A 16,451-nucleotide genomic window follows, 5' to 3' on the forward strand; every position below is an offset into this window, starting at 1 on the left:
GATCACCTTGTCATTGTTATTTCCACGAGTAAGATAAAATGTTGCGTTCAAAATCATTAATCCCACGTTCGACTTCCCTCTTCATTTGGAAAAGTCTAGGATTACATAATTTTTCACAACTTCTTATCACAACTATGATATGACAGAGTATAATTGGTAAAGAAAAAATGGTGGGTTCATATGTAAGTGATAGTTAACCACTCACAATCTGTCGCGTTAAAGTTGTGGCAAAAAAGTTGCGAAATAATTTGTGATCATAAAACTACTCTCTTCATTTTTCCTTAAGTACTTTATGATATTTAAATAATGATTATCATACACTCACTGTTCACTAGTCTATTCCATTTGTATACACTGTCACTTTTTATATTTAATTGTGCAGATTATACATTATTGAATGTGAGAATATTTTCTCTATGGCCCTTGAGACCCAGTTAGATAGGCGCCAACCTTGCCCGAGTTACACGAGAAACATTCAAAAAGATAAGAAAAAAAAAATTTAGATTTGTGTGGGGGCACAACGTGTAGTCAACCTCAAATAAAAATATTTTGTCCATCTTTGTCTTTCACTTTAGGTGACACTCATTATAATTTGTACATATTCCTTTTTCTTTTCCAACCAAATAAATAAAATTTGAAATGTAAAAAAAAAAAAAATCATACACATCACATATTGGAATTGGTAAAACATAAAATGGATTATGAAGCATAAAAGAAATCAAACAGGTGAGTGGGTTTTTTTGTGGGAGAGAGTGAGTTCGAATGGTGCAGGTCATAGATTATGAAGCTCATGTATTTTTCTAGGTTTTATGGATATCTTGGCTAGAGTAGAGTAGTTTTTGGCTTTTGATGGAGGATGCGATATGATAATTAATTCATGGATTGTTCTTGAAAAGCTTAGTTTTGGAGCTCAGCTCATTGTGTGGTTGCTCCTTGTGTTTCTGTGTTATTCTTCCCCATTGGGTTCTCCTTCTATTATAAGGACATGTAGGTTGATTCCCGCCCATGGTACACACTTTCCCATATTTTGGTTCAAAAGGCTTGAAATAGCAACCTTGGGGATTGGGGTGGAGCCAAGAATTTTTGTTTGGAAGGCTAAGTTGCGACACTAATATATTTATCAAGATAACCCTCACATTCATATATACACACACACACATTTTGTTATTATATATACACACACACATATATATATATACACACTTTTCTATTTGATAAGTTATATATGTATACACACACTCAATTAAAAAAAAAATTTAGTATTTTCAATCAAAATTATGTTTCATAACGATCTTTCATAAAATAAAATTCATTTTTTCCATTTTCATAGTGAAATTCTTAGAAAATTTCATTTTAAATACAAATTATCAAATTTTATACTAAAGTAAGTAAGAAATCTTTCAATTGAACTATTGAAATTTTCAAAAATATGAATAATCCAAAACTAGGAGGAATAAATTAGTCTTCAAACATATTTGAAGTTATTTTGCTCTAACCTATTATGTGGCAACTAAAGACACATAACGGGTTAATCGCCATATAACGGGTTAAAAAAGATAAATTCAAACATGTTTAATGTCAAAATTTATCAAATATTTGACAGATATAAGCGTATATTTTATAATAAAAAATAGAATTGTGAAAAATAAAGTTATATTTTTATAACTATTACAACAATTATTTTTTTAAGAGCATCATTGAACTAATTCAAATATTTGAGAGGACTAACTCTTATTTTTATAAATTAAATTTTGAAAACATTAAAATAATTATATATATTAAAAAAAATTTCAAAATTTTGGGCAATACAGCTAGGGATGGCCATACCCATTGGGTAATGGATATCCAACCCTATCTGATCCAAATGTTTCAGGTAATATCCGGTTCTTCATGGGTAGAGCTTAACCGGGTAGGGTATGGATATTACCCAAATTGTTCGGGTAGGGTATGGATATTATCCAAACCCGACCCGTAAAAAAAAAAAAAAAACCCCCTAAACCTTATTAAGTTAATAAGGTTTACAAGCACAAAGCAAAACCTGTATTTAACTCTGACAAATATACAACAAGTGCATGCCCAACTATAATCTCCTAAAAAAAAAAAAAAAAAAAAAAACCCTACTACTTTTGCAAAGAGATTGACTCAGTCATTTGAGTCCTATTAATATTCCCCAACCACTAATAAAAACCACAACACGACAGGTGTGAAACCATAGAAAGATGGGATGATAAACTATACAAGTAACAAAAGTTGACGTTTGGTAATTGCAACTGGTACATGCTATTTCCTCACGTTGACACAGCATGTGACATAGACTCCAAAATCATCGACCACAAAAATTTTCACAACCGTTCAAAAGTAGCAAGTTCTTAACTCAGTCATACCTGTCAATTTGTAAGTCATGAAATAGTTGTGAAAATATTGTATTTTCGTGATCAAAGCTCGGATTTTCCAACCCGAGTTAATAGGTATGGATTTAATGAGTGCTACTCTTGAGGCTGAAAATTTTCAGAGTTATTTTGATACACCACTTATGAAAGTCCCAGGAAGGCTTCATCCAGTGGAAATATTTTACACTGACTGAAAGTGACTTTTATTACTGTTACATTGACCTTGATTTTGTAAAATTTATTTTAGGAGTTGCCATTTGCTTGACAAACAACTGAAGAGACAGAGGAAAATGTTGCTTCTTTATTTTATTTTTTTATCTAATAAAATTTCTATCTCTATCTCAAAAAAGAAAAAAAAAGAAAAAGAAAGAAGTAGATACAAACTAATCAATAAAAGTTTTTTTAAATTTTTTTATTGATTAGTTTTTTCTTTTTTAAGATTGGTTAGTTTTTATGTTAAAATGTTTTGAATTAAAAAAAAAATTTAAATGGATTTCGGGTTTCAGGTAAGGTATGGATATCCATGAATAATATATTCGAGTAAGATTCGGATATGAATATTAACAAGTATTAATAATCGGGTATCCATGTATAAACTTTTCGGATCGAATATGGATATACCCAATTCATACCCTACCCATGACCATCCCTAAACACAGCTCCGCCCACTTGGGGAGATGAGTAATCATTGAACAATCGAAAGTTGCTTTTGGTTTAAACTACGAGAGGAAAAATTCCTTTGCTCGACAAAATGGAACCGTGATGTGACTAATTTTAAAGATTGGTTGACTTTAGTAAAAACAAATGGCGGTAGTTTAGGGTAATAAATATTGGTAGAGGCCAATTCATCTTGGTCGTAAGCTTAAGGGTTCGTAAAGGGTCTAGACATGCATGCTGTAGCTAACTTTTGTCTTGTCCTTGTTGTTGCTGCATGTACTACTACTTCCTAGGAGCATCCACAGTAGTGGAGCTAAAAATTTAGCTTTTTAGTTCCACCAAAAGTTACTTTATTTATTTTACCTACACATATGCTGCAGTAGTGGATCTATTTTAGCTTTCAACACAATAAAATAATATAAACATCACAATAAAATAATATAACTACTACAATAAAATAATTCATCTCACTACAATAAAATAATATATTCACAACACACAATTATCACAGCCACACACTCCACCAGCAACAACCTTCATGTGACAACCACAACCACGACAACAACCTTCATGTGACCACCACCAACATAGCCACAACCATAACCCAACACAAAAAAAAAAAAAAAAAAAATCAAAACCACCAACACAGCCAAACCACAACACACTACCAAACCACCACCAACACAGCCACCAAACCGCCATTTCAACCACAATCCACAATCACAACCAAACCAACAAAAAAAAAAAAAAAAAAAAAAAACCAAACACTCAAAAACCCACAAACCCAGAATTCCCGCCGTCGCCGATCATGGGTCTGGGTCCGTGGCGCGCTTGAGTTCGATGGGTCCATGAACCCACAAACCCATGAACCCAAAGATATTGACCGAGCTTAGAACTTCGATGGGTCCGTGGCGCGCTTGAGTTCGATGAAGGCGAGATGGGTCAGCGGTGTGGGACGGCAACTGGGCGACAACGATGAAGATCGATGGTGAAGATCGGCGACGATGAAGATCGATGATGAAGATCGACGACGGCGAAGCAGACAGTAGACGAGGGAGAGAAAAAAAAATGAGAAGGAAAAAGGAAGAAAGAGGGGAAGCCGGAGAGAGAGAGAGAGAAAAGAAAGAAAAAGGAAAAAAATATTTTTTTAATAAAAGAGGAGAGAGAAATTTAATAAAATAATATTTTTTTCTTTTAGATGTTATGAACAATGCACATCTATTTATAGATGTGCACTGTAACAATGGAGCTAAATTTTTTAGATTTAGCTCCACTACTGCAGCAAGGTTTTTGTGTTTGTGGAGCTAAATTTTAGCATTATAACATTATAATTACACTGCTGCAAATTCTCTAACAAACACAACACCAAAGGAGTGTGGCAGACACAACCATAATGACACTCACTCCCCTTCCAATCAAATCTCCATATTTTGAGAGCTTCTCAGTCAGTTGGACACTTTGCATGATTGGGTTGTAGGCTAGGCAACAATTGTGTGTTATGGCTCATTTTTGGGCAGGACGTAAAGGCACCTAATTTTTTTTTTTTGTGAACTAAAGGCGACTAATTTAAGTGGTACTTATTTTTATATTTTGAATATTAATAAAAGAATCGCTTAATTTTTGTATTTTTTTCATTTAAAATTTATTTTTTTAGATGGAAAATTACAAATTAAAATGAAATTATTGTATTACTTAATGACTATACAACTAAAATAAAGGCAATTTATTGAGTGAAGTGACCAAATACTAAAAAATTATGATTGAAAATTTTAATAAAATTATATATTTAGTGTGTGTTTGGCATGGCTTAAAAATCCATTTTTTTTATTATTCAGTTTATTTTTGGTACTATTCATGGGCCCCATTGTACTTTTTGATACTATTTCAGTTACCTTTTAGTTTTATCTACAGATATATTTTCAGTAAAAAGTTTTCAATTTCAATTAAATAAACTGTTCTCAAACGGACAATATTTCTAAATAAAATATGAGTAAAAATTTATTTACTAGTAGGAGATTAATGTGTTCTACACTCTAAAACTGAGAAAAACGAACATTTATTGTTTCATCCAATAAAAATATTTTTCTTTTTCTATTTTTTCTTTGATTAAAAAAATTACTTTTTATTTATTGGTGAATATTTGAGACTTAATTAATACACCTATTGGTACATGGACATCTCTACTGGTAAAAATTTAGAGGCCTTACAAGGTTGCCTACTTATCTCATGCTTGAGCCGACGTTGAATTTGGGACAGTCTTTGACCATTGGACCCTTTGTAGGTTCCTTCTTGAAATGTTATCTTTTGTTCTATCGAATGAGGTTTCTCTGCCTATGCCATGATTTAGGTTATTTTTACAAAGTTTTGTTGATTAACAGGTTTGGATTTTCAAGATTGGGCCTTTTGTGGCTCAGGAAAAAATGATCATGCCGAAACACATAGATAGCAAATGAACCGTGAAAGTTGAAAACATAAAGTTGGGAATTCTGTACTTTGAGTTTTCCTAATGGTAAACAAACTTCCCAAATAATTTGTCTAAGGTTCTAATATTTCTAATAAAAATGTCCATTGTCTAAGGTTCAAATTCTTCATTTCCTATGAAATTATAAAAACAAAAATCATGAATAATTTAGAGTAATAACATATATCTAATGCTTTAGCTAAAAGTTCATTTGTAGTGGAAAGTTCTATATTATTTTGAAGAGAGGTTGTTCAATGCAACAAAACACTGGCACTAGTAGATCTTTGACCAAAATATCTAACTATTATATAACAATTTTCGAATTACTTTATTGCAGAAAACGAATCATTTCTTGATCAACCAAACCATCCTCAGTAATGCTCTAAGAAAACAATTTCTTATTAAATTCACAATCTCTAAGAACCTGCAAAATCCTTAGGAAATTAAGTGATAACATCTGAAAGGATTCGAAGCACTAGACTAATACTCTGAAGTCAAATGGAACCCACGGTTGTCCTTGCTCCTCGACGATCTCGATCTGATTCACTAGTACAGTATTACACTTAAAAAAATGGTGCATTCGAAACGTGGGCATTATTAAAAAATAAAAACCATGATTAATGTGGAGGAGTTGAGCTACTTAATAAGCCCGGCATCTTCGGTTTGTCTCTAAGCTCCCCGGCAATATCGGGTGAAGATTATTAGTCAACTCCAAGGTCCAACCAATCGAGAGCTCTTTTTCTGAAGTCTAAACCTACCCACAAAGTATCTCAGCAAAAAATAAAAAATAAAAAACCTACCCACAAAGTAAATAATTACTGCAATAATTAATTATAATAATTATAGTAGTGACAACAATAAACACAGTAGTGACAGCTGTTTGTAGTTGTTCAAAGAAATTATTAGACAACAATTCTAAAAAGTGCAAAACCACAAATATTAATTAGATTATAATTCCAAAGAAGTACAGAACCTGAAGTTTACTCAAACGCTACGCTGGCCCAATCGATAATTGGCACAGTAACTGATGTCACACATCACGTGTTGCTATTTCGTTTTCTTTATTTTAGATGACATTTCACAAATTGTAGAAAGAGATTATATTTTGATGGATTTGGAGCATAGGCTGTTGGAATCTTTTGATAAATCAATTGTTACGCATTATAGACAAAGTCACAAATTCTTATATTAAGTATTTATTTGGAAACAACTTATTTAGATGAAACTGAATTTTTTTTGCTAAAAATACTATAAATAAAGCTAAAATGTAGCTGAAATAGTATAATAAAAACTGAAAACAATGCCAAACGGACACTAAGGGTCTGTTTGGATACAGTTTATTGCTGAAAACTGAAAACACTGTAATAAAATAATTTTTAAAGGTGTGAATAGTACTATAGGACCTAGTTTTAAAATTATATATGCATTTTTCCGTACTTGCGGGTCCTGTGAACAATGCACGGAACCCACAGAAAAAAACGCAGACACACTAGAAACGCGCTATCCAAACTCACCAAGTCATAAACATGTGAAACTCGATCACAAATGCTTTTAGATATTTTGATGAACATTTATTTTAAATAGAGATTTAGAGGTTAGAACTTGGTGCAATGGTAAGCTTTCTTTGTCCAAGTAATGCATTTTGATTTGAATTCAACCTCTCAAAATTAGGAATACAAAATTTTCTATCAATCACCTCTCTGAAATTGGAGACAACCCTTTTAGATAGAAAATCTTAAACAAGTGTATAACATGAAATTAAACCAGGCAAAGGCTTGGTTTGACTATAATGTTAGAGAATGTGATACATAGAACCATGATAACGTACATGAGAAAATATATAAAAGAAAATAATGGAGAGAGAGAATGCACTAAAAAAACTTGAATTATTTGTTATAACTAATCACAAACCCTAATTTATTTGGTTTTACTATACTTTCTCATTGATTTTCCTTACTTTTCTCTAATTTTCCTTTCACTCATTTCTCACAAAACTCAAAGATCAAAGTTCTCATCTCATTCCATCTCTAAGGATGAGCTATTAATTGATTGGGCCAAAATGACGCTGTCAATTCTCTCTCATCCAATGACATATCCTCTCTCTCTCCAAAAAAAGAAAAAAAAAGAAAAAGAAAGAAAAAAAAAGAGAGCGAGAAGTGAATGCTGTGTTTTGATTTGGGTTGTGCAGTTGATTAAGTTATTTGATGATTTTTCCCCTTTTATAGAATAGTTGCAAAGGAGTTAGAAAATGTGATTGTGATTGTTTGAAATTTTAGTTCCGTAGTCCCATAATCGCAAATGTCAATTGGGGCTTTTTTTTTTTTTTTTTTTTAAATATTTAATTTTTTGTTGTTGTAGTAGTGTTACCTATGGAGCTGTGTTCACCCTATTTATGCTATTTGTTCGCTTTTCTTCAATGTATCTTTTGTTGTGTCACCTTGTTTTGAAAAGCAGACTTAAGAGATATACTACCTTTTTGCTCAAACCTTGACGAGTGTCTGAATACCTTGTTCTTGTATCATAGTGCGGTTGTAAACTCACATAGAAAACAAACACCTGCATTATTATATAAGTGTTTTTATTTGAATTAATGTTTCTACTTTCTACTTAACTTTTTTTTTTTAATCTATATACTTAATTAATTAAATGGGAGAGGTTTGTGGTCGGCGTACGAAAAGTCTATAGATGACGCGTTGGTAGAGGAAAAAGCCTATAAACAAGTAGGAGCTTGTAAAGATAAAGGCAAATGAATTTAGTTTATGTAATAGTTAGGGGTGGCAAATGGGCGGATTGGGTCATAAATGAGTTGGATGTATAATTACCCATTTATCCATTTATGACCCGTTTATATATATAAATTAATTATCCATTACCCGTCCAACTCATTTAATCAGTAACCCATCCATTTAACCCATTTAATTTTAATATTGCCACTAACTTATTAGCGTTGAAACGCTTTTCTAACTCATTTAAACTTTCCTTTCTCTCCTAACTTTCTTGGAATCCAAACAAAGCGTAAATTTTTAATAAAAAGAAGAAAACATGAAGACGTGTAGCTCGCTTGAAACAAAAAGAAAGGGATTTGAGCTTGCCGTTGTCGTACCTCGACCAGAGCGCGAACACGGTGGCGTAGCAACTCGAGCAGATTGAGCCGATCTCTGAGTTCAAGGATGGTGACGATCTAATTCTTAAAGCAGGACGAGATCGTCGAGCCCGAGGAGATCAAGTCGATCTCTGAGTTCAAGGATGGCAATGGTCCAATTCTCTGAGCAGGATGAGATCAACGAGCCCAAGGAGATCAAGCCGCCTCTAGCCGCTGTGCCTTTCTCCAGGCTCTTCGCTTGCGTTGACAACCTCGACTGGGCGCTCATGTTCATTGGCTCCTTTGCCGCCATCGCTCACGGCACCACCCTCGTCGTTTACCTTCACTACTTCGCGAAGATCGTCCACATCCTCAGTATCCGTCCTAACAAAAGAAAGATTTGGATTTGGATTTTTTGTTTTTGCTTTTTTAATATTTTGTTATTAGTTTGGATGAGTGATTTTCTAATTTTCAAGGTCATCGGCTGTGTTCTGTAGTGTTTGTTTGGTTGCCGAGAATGTGATCGTGTGCTATTTTTGGTTTTGTGTTTGTTACGAGTCTGTTTAGATGATGAGAAATCGTAGGAAATGTCGAAGAGTAGGTGGTAAAGTGTGTTTGATTTTAGAAGGGTTTATTGGGTTTTTGTAGGTTTATTTAAATTTAAATTTTAGATGGGTTTAGTGGTTATTAGTGGATTTATCCATTTAGACCCATCTAATTAAATAATCAAATGGGTCTTCACCCATTTAACCCAAATATTCAAATGGGTTGGGTTAAGACTTATCCAAATAAGATGGGTAATGGGCGGGTTCATGGATATGGATAAAAATTGCTACCTCTAGTAATAGTAAAGATAAACCTTTGCTACTACTACAAATGTTAGACTCTTTTGTAATAGCACTCTGATTATGTAATATATTATAAGCCCGTCTAAAAAACTTTGTATACTAATTTCGTATTCGTGTGTTCTAATAAATATTATTATTTCGTAAAAAAAAAAATATATATATATATATATATATATAGGGATGTTTATCTTACATTGGCTGTGTGTATTAGAGTTTTAGTTCTTATAACCCCAGGCTACTATTACAAAAGTTAGACCTTTTTGTATCTTTATAGTAGTACTTTGGTTATGTAATATATTATTAGTCTTTTTAAAAAAACTCTATATACTAATTTCGTGTTCCTGTATTCTACTAAGTATTACTGTTTCCTAAAAAAAAAAAATTGCGGTGGCATTGTTCCATTAATTGTATTTTAAAAAAGAAATAGTAACGCATGCAATGCATTAATTAGATCTGTAGTATGTACTATAAACACTGAACTGATGCGAGTAGGAATGAAGTTATCTATCAACATTAACCCCCGTAAAAAGGAAATAAAAGATTTCTTTCTTTAATTTTTTTTGACCAATTCATATAAATATGCAATCTATGGCTGGGGATGGATTAGATTATGGAATCCGTGACCTTTCACCCAACAATTTACCTTATGCATAATAAAGAAATAATAAAGAGGATGGCCACTCTGTTTGTTTCAATAGAAAACATTATATAAAAATAGTTTTTTGTATTTTTCAATATTTGGTAGCATTAGAATAAATGAGTTAAAAAAAAAAAACTATTTTTAGTCAACATAAAAAGTATGACTTATTTTAAGAGATAGTTTTCCACTAATTTTAAAAAAAAAACAACTCTATCTTACAACAAACTAAATAAGGGAAGTTATGAGATTGTTTTTCAACTCATTTAAAGTTGTTATCAAACATAGGAAAATGAGATAGTTATTTAGAAAATGTTTTTTTGGAAAATAACTCATTTTTTTAGAAAACATCATTGCTGAAACAAATAGAGCGGTCGTGTATATTTTTTCTCATAAAATTAGCAACCATTGAACTAAAGATCCATGGAATGGACGTCATGGATTGAATTTTTTATCCTATATCTGTCAAAAAAAATTTCTAGTATAGACGAAAATATTGGTAATTCTAGAATTACTCCCTTTGCCAAACTATTTTTCGCGACTTATGTAGTAGATTGTGACTGACTGTCTGTTACTTTTACATACATTTATCACTTTTTCTTCATTATTCACAGCTTGTCACGTCAAAATTATGACAAAATTATAATAGTGTAATCCTAAATTTTTTTCCAAATATATTTCCAATTTGTATAATAATTGATTGTGTGGACAGTGGAAAGCGATACATATGATATGGCAACCGCCTTGATTTACTATATGTTTATGACCTATATATAATTAGAGAAATGCTAAAAAAATCTTGTACCAGGATTTTTGTTACATGATTTATTTTTCCAGGTATTTTTTTTTTTTGGGTGGGCATGGCAGGTCTAAAACAATGTGCTAAATAAAATCTTAAGTCAAGAAAAAAAAACTTGGTACTTGGTACTTGGTACTTGTTAGTCAAATTAAAGAAACAGAACATTTTTCTCAAAAAAAAAAAGGAAAAAAAGGAGAAAGAAACAGAACATTAATCCATAATAATTCTGTCCAAAAAAAAAAAGAAAAAAGAACAAGCCATAACCACGCCCATTTATGCGACTATTAGTATTACCGTAGTCTCGATTCTCACATAATGAATTATTAATCAAAGTTATCAAACTACCCGCAAGGCACGCATCCTCCACAAAATCTCTGTGTGCGCTATTTGCACTCCCAATATGTTTCAGTTGCACTGCAACCAATCTTGTCTCTCTCAGCATGATCCTTTGTGTTTTGTTCTTGAAGGTTGGGCCAAAATGGCAAAATACTCATTTCTCATCAACTTTCTAGTAAAATGTCTCCTGTCTGAAACTGTTTAAGAATATATCTTTGTTTTGAAACTTGATTTTTTTAAAAATCGAGTTTCAAATGTAAAACTCGATTTTTAGACAATTGAATTATAGCGAAATGAAACTTAAAAAAAAAAAAAAAAAAAATTGTGGAACTCGAGTTCCATTCAAGGAATTCAAGTTCATGGAACTCGAGTTTCTAGTGTAAAACTCAAGTTCATGCAACTCGAGTTCCTTGAAAATATTCAAGTGGAACTCTAGTTCCATGAACTCAAGTTCTTTGAATGGAACTTGAGCTCCACAATTTTTTTTAAAAAAATTTCATTTCGTTGTAACCGATTGTCCAAAAATCGAGTTTTACATTGAAACTTGATTTTCTAAAAATCGAGTTTCAAAATAAGGGCATATCCCTAAATAGTTTCTGACAGGGGGCATTTTGCTGGAAAGTTTGTGAGAAAATGGTAAAACCCCATTTTGGCCTGAATGTCAAGTTAAAAAGTAGGGGCATACCCCTAAATAATTTCAGACATTGAATATTTTACTGAAAAGTTTGTGAGAAAAGGGTAAAACCCCATTTTGGCCTAAATGGCTATTCATAAGGAATAACATTTTAACTTAATGTATTCCTTGTAATAGCTATTCATAAGGAATAACTATTCATTATAATAAAAACATAACCAAACAACTAAATAGTTATGCCATAAGAATATCTATTACATTACAGTGTCTATTACAGTCTACCAAACATGCCCTAATAGTACGATAAAATTCAATATTCTTATTTGACAAATGGATAGGATATTGAAAACATGGAATTATCCTTAGTACACAGGATTCTAAATCCATAACTATTGCATGACCGTAATTAAAAATTAGACACACTTCATGTTTGGGACTATTTCTTCTTAAAAAAAAAAATGCTTGGGATTATTTTATTTTGGTCATTTAAGTTTGAGAATTTTCATTTTGATCCACCAAGCTTGATTTTATTTTCAAAATGATCATTCTGACTATGTCTGTGATTAATTTAATTGTTAAGAAAGAGAAAAAAAAATAAAGAAATTTTGCTATTTTGTTGACATCTAACGGCCTGACCAATCCGAAACAAATCTTTTTTTTTTTTTTTGGTCCTAGCAAGCGTAAATTTTATGATCATCACAACAAAGAAACACTACACATCGTTACAAATATGCATATGTTATAGAAATCCTGAGCCCAAAGGCTGTTACAACTTTAACCACCTTTTTTAATCTATCTACAAGTAAAAGAGACAGAAGACTAAACTTTCCCAAAAAAAAAATTGCAGAGCTAAACCAGTGGCCACGAAGACAAGATGCTTTTTCTGAACAGAAGTTAGGATCCCTAAGAGGGGCAGAGAGATCTGTTAACGACTTTAGAGATTTGCCATGTCTAATTAGTCGGTGAAATCTGGATATTATTAATAATTAATTTAAAATATATATATATGTTTATGAGAGATATATAATGAGAGAAATGTTATATTTACAACATTTTCATAACAAATTTTAAGTGTCAGGTTGTTATTGAAAAGTAAACAAAAAAATAATTTCAGTAATGGGTTAGAATCAGGAATAATTTATCATTTAAGATTTGTTGTGAAAATATTATAAAAATGTGAAAAAATGTAACACTTCTTGTACAGTAAACTTTCCAATATAAATGATTTTGATATTAATGATTTTGAGGAATTTTTTTTTTTTAAATAAATGTTTATGAGAGATACTTTATAATAAATTTCATTGTCCTCTCGTTTCAAAAACACATCTTTACAAATTTTGGACCATTTTGGTAATGTTGTTCTAGTAACATTGTTTAAGTATTGTGAAAATACGTGAAGGTGAAAAAGTGTTGTGAAAATAAATATTGTATTATTTAAACAACACAACCAAACAGACCCTTAATAACGGGAACCAATGTATTGAAAATATAAAATATGGTATGCTATCTTAAATTTTGATTTGAGAATATAATGTATATCAGTACATGTCAGTGGAAAGAAATTTCAGTAAAGATTATCTTATTTGGGAAATTAATTTTGCTTTTATTTATTATTATTATTTCTACGATATAATGTGGAGGGAAAATTTGAATCTCACATGTTTTAACCCTCTATGAAAAATACAAAATACTATGAGGTGCCAATCAATTAAGATATCTCCGTGAGCTCTTTGTGTCAATCTTTTTTACCCAACTAGTTTTTACAACTAACACATTTGGACTTATTAATTATCTCCGTGAGCCCTTTGTGTCAATCTTTTTTACCTAACTAGTTTTTACAACTAACACATTTGGACTTATTAATTATCTCCGTGAGCTCTTTGTGTCAATCTTTTTTACCACTAACACATTTGGACTTAGAGTGCGTTTGGATTGGGCGTTTTCGCCCAATCCTGCGTCTGCGTTTTTCTTTTTCTTTTTTTTTTTTTTTTTTCACGCGTTTTGGGTTTGCGGCTACTGTTCATGCACTGTTCAATGAACAGTAGCCGCAAACTTTGACTTTTCAAATTTTTTTGGACCAATCACAGCACATCGTGTACTGTTCACGGACCCACAAATTTCACTTTTCAGCAACTTTTTCATTAAAAATGGGTCCCACGATACTATTCACACATTTAAAAATTATTTCGCTACAGTGTTTTTCAGTTTTCAGTTTCAGTTTTCAGTTTTCAGCTGTATCCAAACGGACCCTTACTGAAACCACCCCATGACGACTCACTCAAACTCACATGCGAGGCATTCTCGTAACGTGGGCATTTAAGCTTTTTAATCCAACTTAGGGCATTAAAGATTGACCAGGGCATGATTGGTCATTAGAAAACACTAATCAAACACCCAATTTAAGATCAGGCACACCTCCTTGAGAGAGAGAGAGAGAGAGAGAAGGAAAGTGTTTTTTGTGTCTGTATTTGTGTTCAAATGGGTAGAAGTCCTTGTTGCACTAAAGAGGGACTGAACAAAGGGACTTGGACTGCACTTGAAGACCAACTTCTCACTGATTACATCAAAACCCATGGTGAAGGAAAATGGGGAAACATTCCCAAGGAAACAGGTAAGTTAGTTTTGGAAGAAGAAATAATTTCTTTTATGAAACAAATTGGGTTTCTTTTGGTTTATATGTTTCTCCATGAAAAGTGAAAACTATAGTTACTATTTTGTGCAGGTCTAAAAAGATGTGGAAAAAGTTGTAGGCTAAGGTGGCTTAATTACCTGAGACCTGATATCAAAAGGGGTAATATATCAGTTGATGAAGAGGACCTCATCATCAGGCTTCATAACCTATTAGGCAACAGGTCTTAATTTTCTCATCATTCTCCCTCTCTCTCTCTCTCTCTCTCTCTCTCTCTCATCTCTGTATTATGTGAAAATTGAAGCTTTTTTTTGGGTGTTTGTAGATGGTCCCTAATAGCTGGGAGACTTCCAGGACGAACAGACAATGAAATCAAGAATTATTGGAACTCAAATTTAGGAAAGAAGTTGAAAGGAGAACAGTCAAAGCATTCTATAGAAGAGAAGCAGAAAACCAAGACCAAACTAACTAATAAATCTCCGACATTGAAGTCCAGTTCAGCTATTGGGACAAAGGCATCAAGTTGCAGAGAGGTTTTAGTTGCTCCACCAACGCCTAAAGTCGAAAATCCAGAGACTGATTTGGCACCAGCAACCTCTGTAGACGAAGACTCATCAAATCTCGTGGCAATCACTTCTGAGGAAAATAACGCACATAACTTTGATATCGACTTCAACGTGGAGAAGGCTTTTCTGTCTGACATATGGGATTCGGATTTTTGGAAGCAATGTCAGTTTGAGTTTGAAAATGGCATTATGGAAGGTGGTGGCTCGGTTGGTGCCAAGAACTTTTCCTTTTATGAGGAAATCCTCAAGGATTGAATGAGATATGATTGTCATATGCTTCATTTCTTGAAGATCAAGAGCGTCAGATTGGAGATAATCTAACATAGAAAAAGCCAACTAACCAAGCTGACTAAATTCCCAAGTCCGGTTTGGTTTTTTAGTTTTTTTTTTTTGTCAGTGTTCGCTTCATGTTGAAATTTCTTGTGTAAAAAATAAAACTAGGCATCTTGGGATTATTGATCCCCCCCCCCTCTTTTTTTCCCTTCCCCCTGCTTGTCTTCTTGTGTAGATTGGTCTTGTTATGTGAACACTAAAATTATTTAAGCTTCTCACAGCTCGAAATCAATAGATTCTTGGGTGGAATTGAGATATCTCAACCTACCTGGAGGTGCATCTATGGATCCCCCATTAATATTCAACACCTTGTAAGTTTGACTAGGTCTTTAAGACATTAATTGATGATGCATGGATAAAGAGCAACTATTATAGTGTGATCACCCATCCCCATCACAATTGTACAATATCATATCCCACTTGACTGCATTATAACTAATGGTGTTAGCTCCGGTCGGCATGAATTATGATTCCCAGAGTCTTGTCCCATGCCAGCTCTCATCTATGAAATACATAGGTTGGCATTAGTGCATGATCCTAGAAAACTTGTGTACACATCTTTATCGCTTCTCACTGACTGCACCCTTAATTATATACTATGAGTGTGTTTGGATTGATGAAAGTTGCCAGCTTATTTTACTATTTGGCTTATTTTTACTATTATTCATGGGCCCTATTGTACTTTTTGATACTATTTATGAATTCCACTGTATTATTTCAGCTAACTTTTACCTCCATCTATAATACTTTTAACAAAAAAATTTCAGTTTCAGCAGAATAAGCAGATCCCAATCCGACTCTACTTTTGTAACATACTCTAAATGAATTTCGATTTAGTATCTTTCAAGTGAATGACATGAGTCCCTTGGCATATAAACACACTTATCTATGTGTTGACCTGCGTTGAAATTTTGTTATCTACTTCCTCTAAGCCAGTATTCCTAAAGGTTTTCCTTGAATGATCTGATTAGCAACTTCCCATTGGAACAAGCTTAGTTGGACCATGATGCATATAGTGTGCTTTACATTCATGTCTCAATTGCAATATTTTTTTTTCAACTTTTGTCTCTTGCCTGTGA

General features: G+C 32.6%; 1 protein-coding gene across 1 annotated transcript; it reads left to right on the forward strand.

Moving 5' to 3' along the window:
• The first annotated feature begins 14,302 nt into the window (after window positions 1-14,302).
• LOC115978388 (myb-related protein 308-like) lies at window positions 14,303-15,434 on the forward strand. Its single transcript, XM_031100409.1, has 3 exons — window positions 14,303-14,455; window positions 14,567-14,696; window positions 14,799-15,434. Exons 1-3 carry the CDS (start codon window positions 14,323-14,325, stop codon window positions 15,292-15,294), a joined length of 759 nt encoding a protein of 252 aa, XP_030956269.1. The 5' UTR covers window positions 14,303-14,322; the 3' UTR covers window positions 15,295-15,434.
• Window positions 15,435-16,451: the final 1,017 nt, after the last annotated feature.

The sequence above is a fragment of the Quercus lobata genome, chromosome 2 (assembly GCF_001633185.2).
Source record: "Quercus lobata isolate SW786 chromosome 2, ValleyOak3.0 Primary Assembly, whole genome shotgun sequence".
Classification (NCBI taxonomy): domain Eukaryota; kingdom Viridiplantae; phylum Streptophyta; class Magnoliopsida; order Fagales; family Fagaceae; genus Quercus; species Quercus lobata.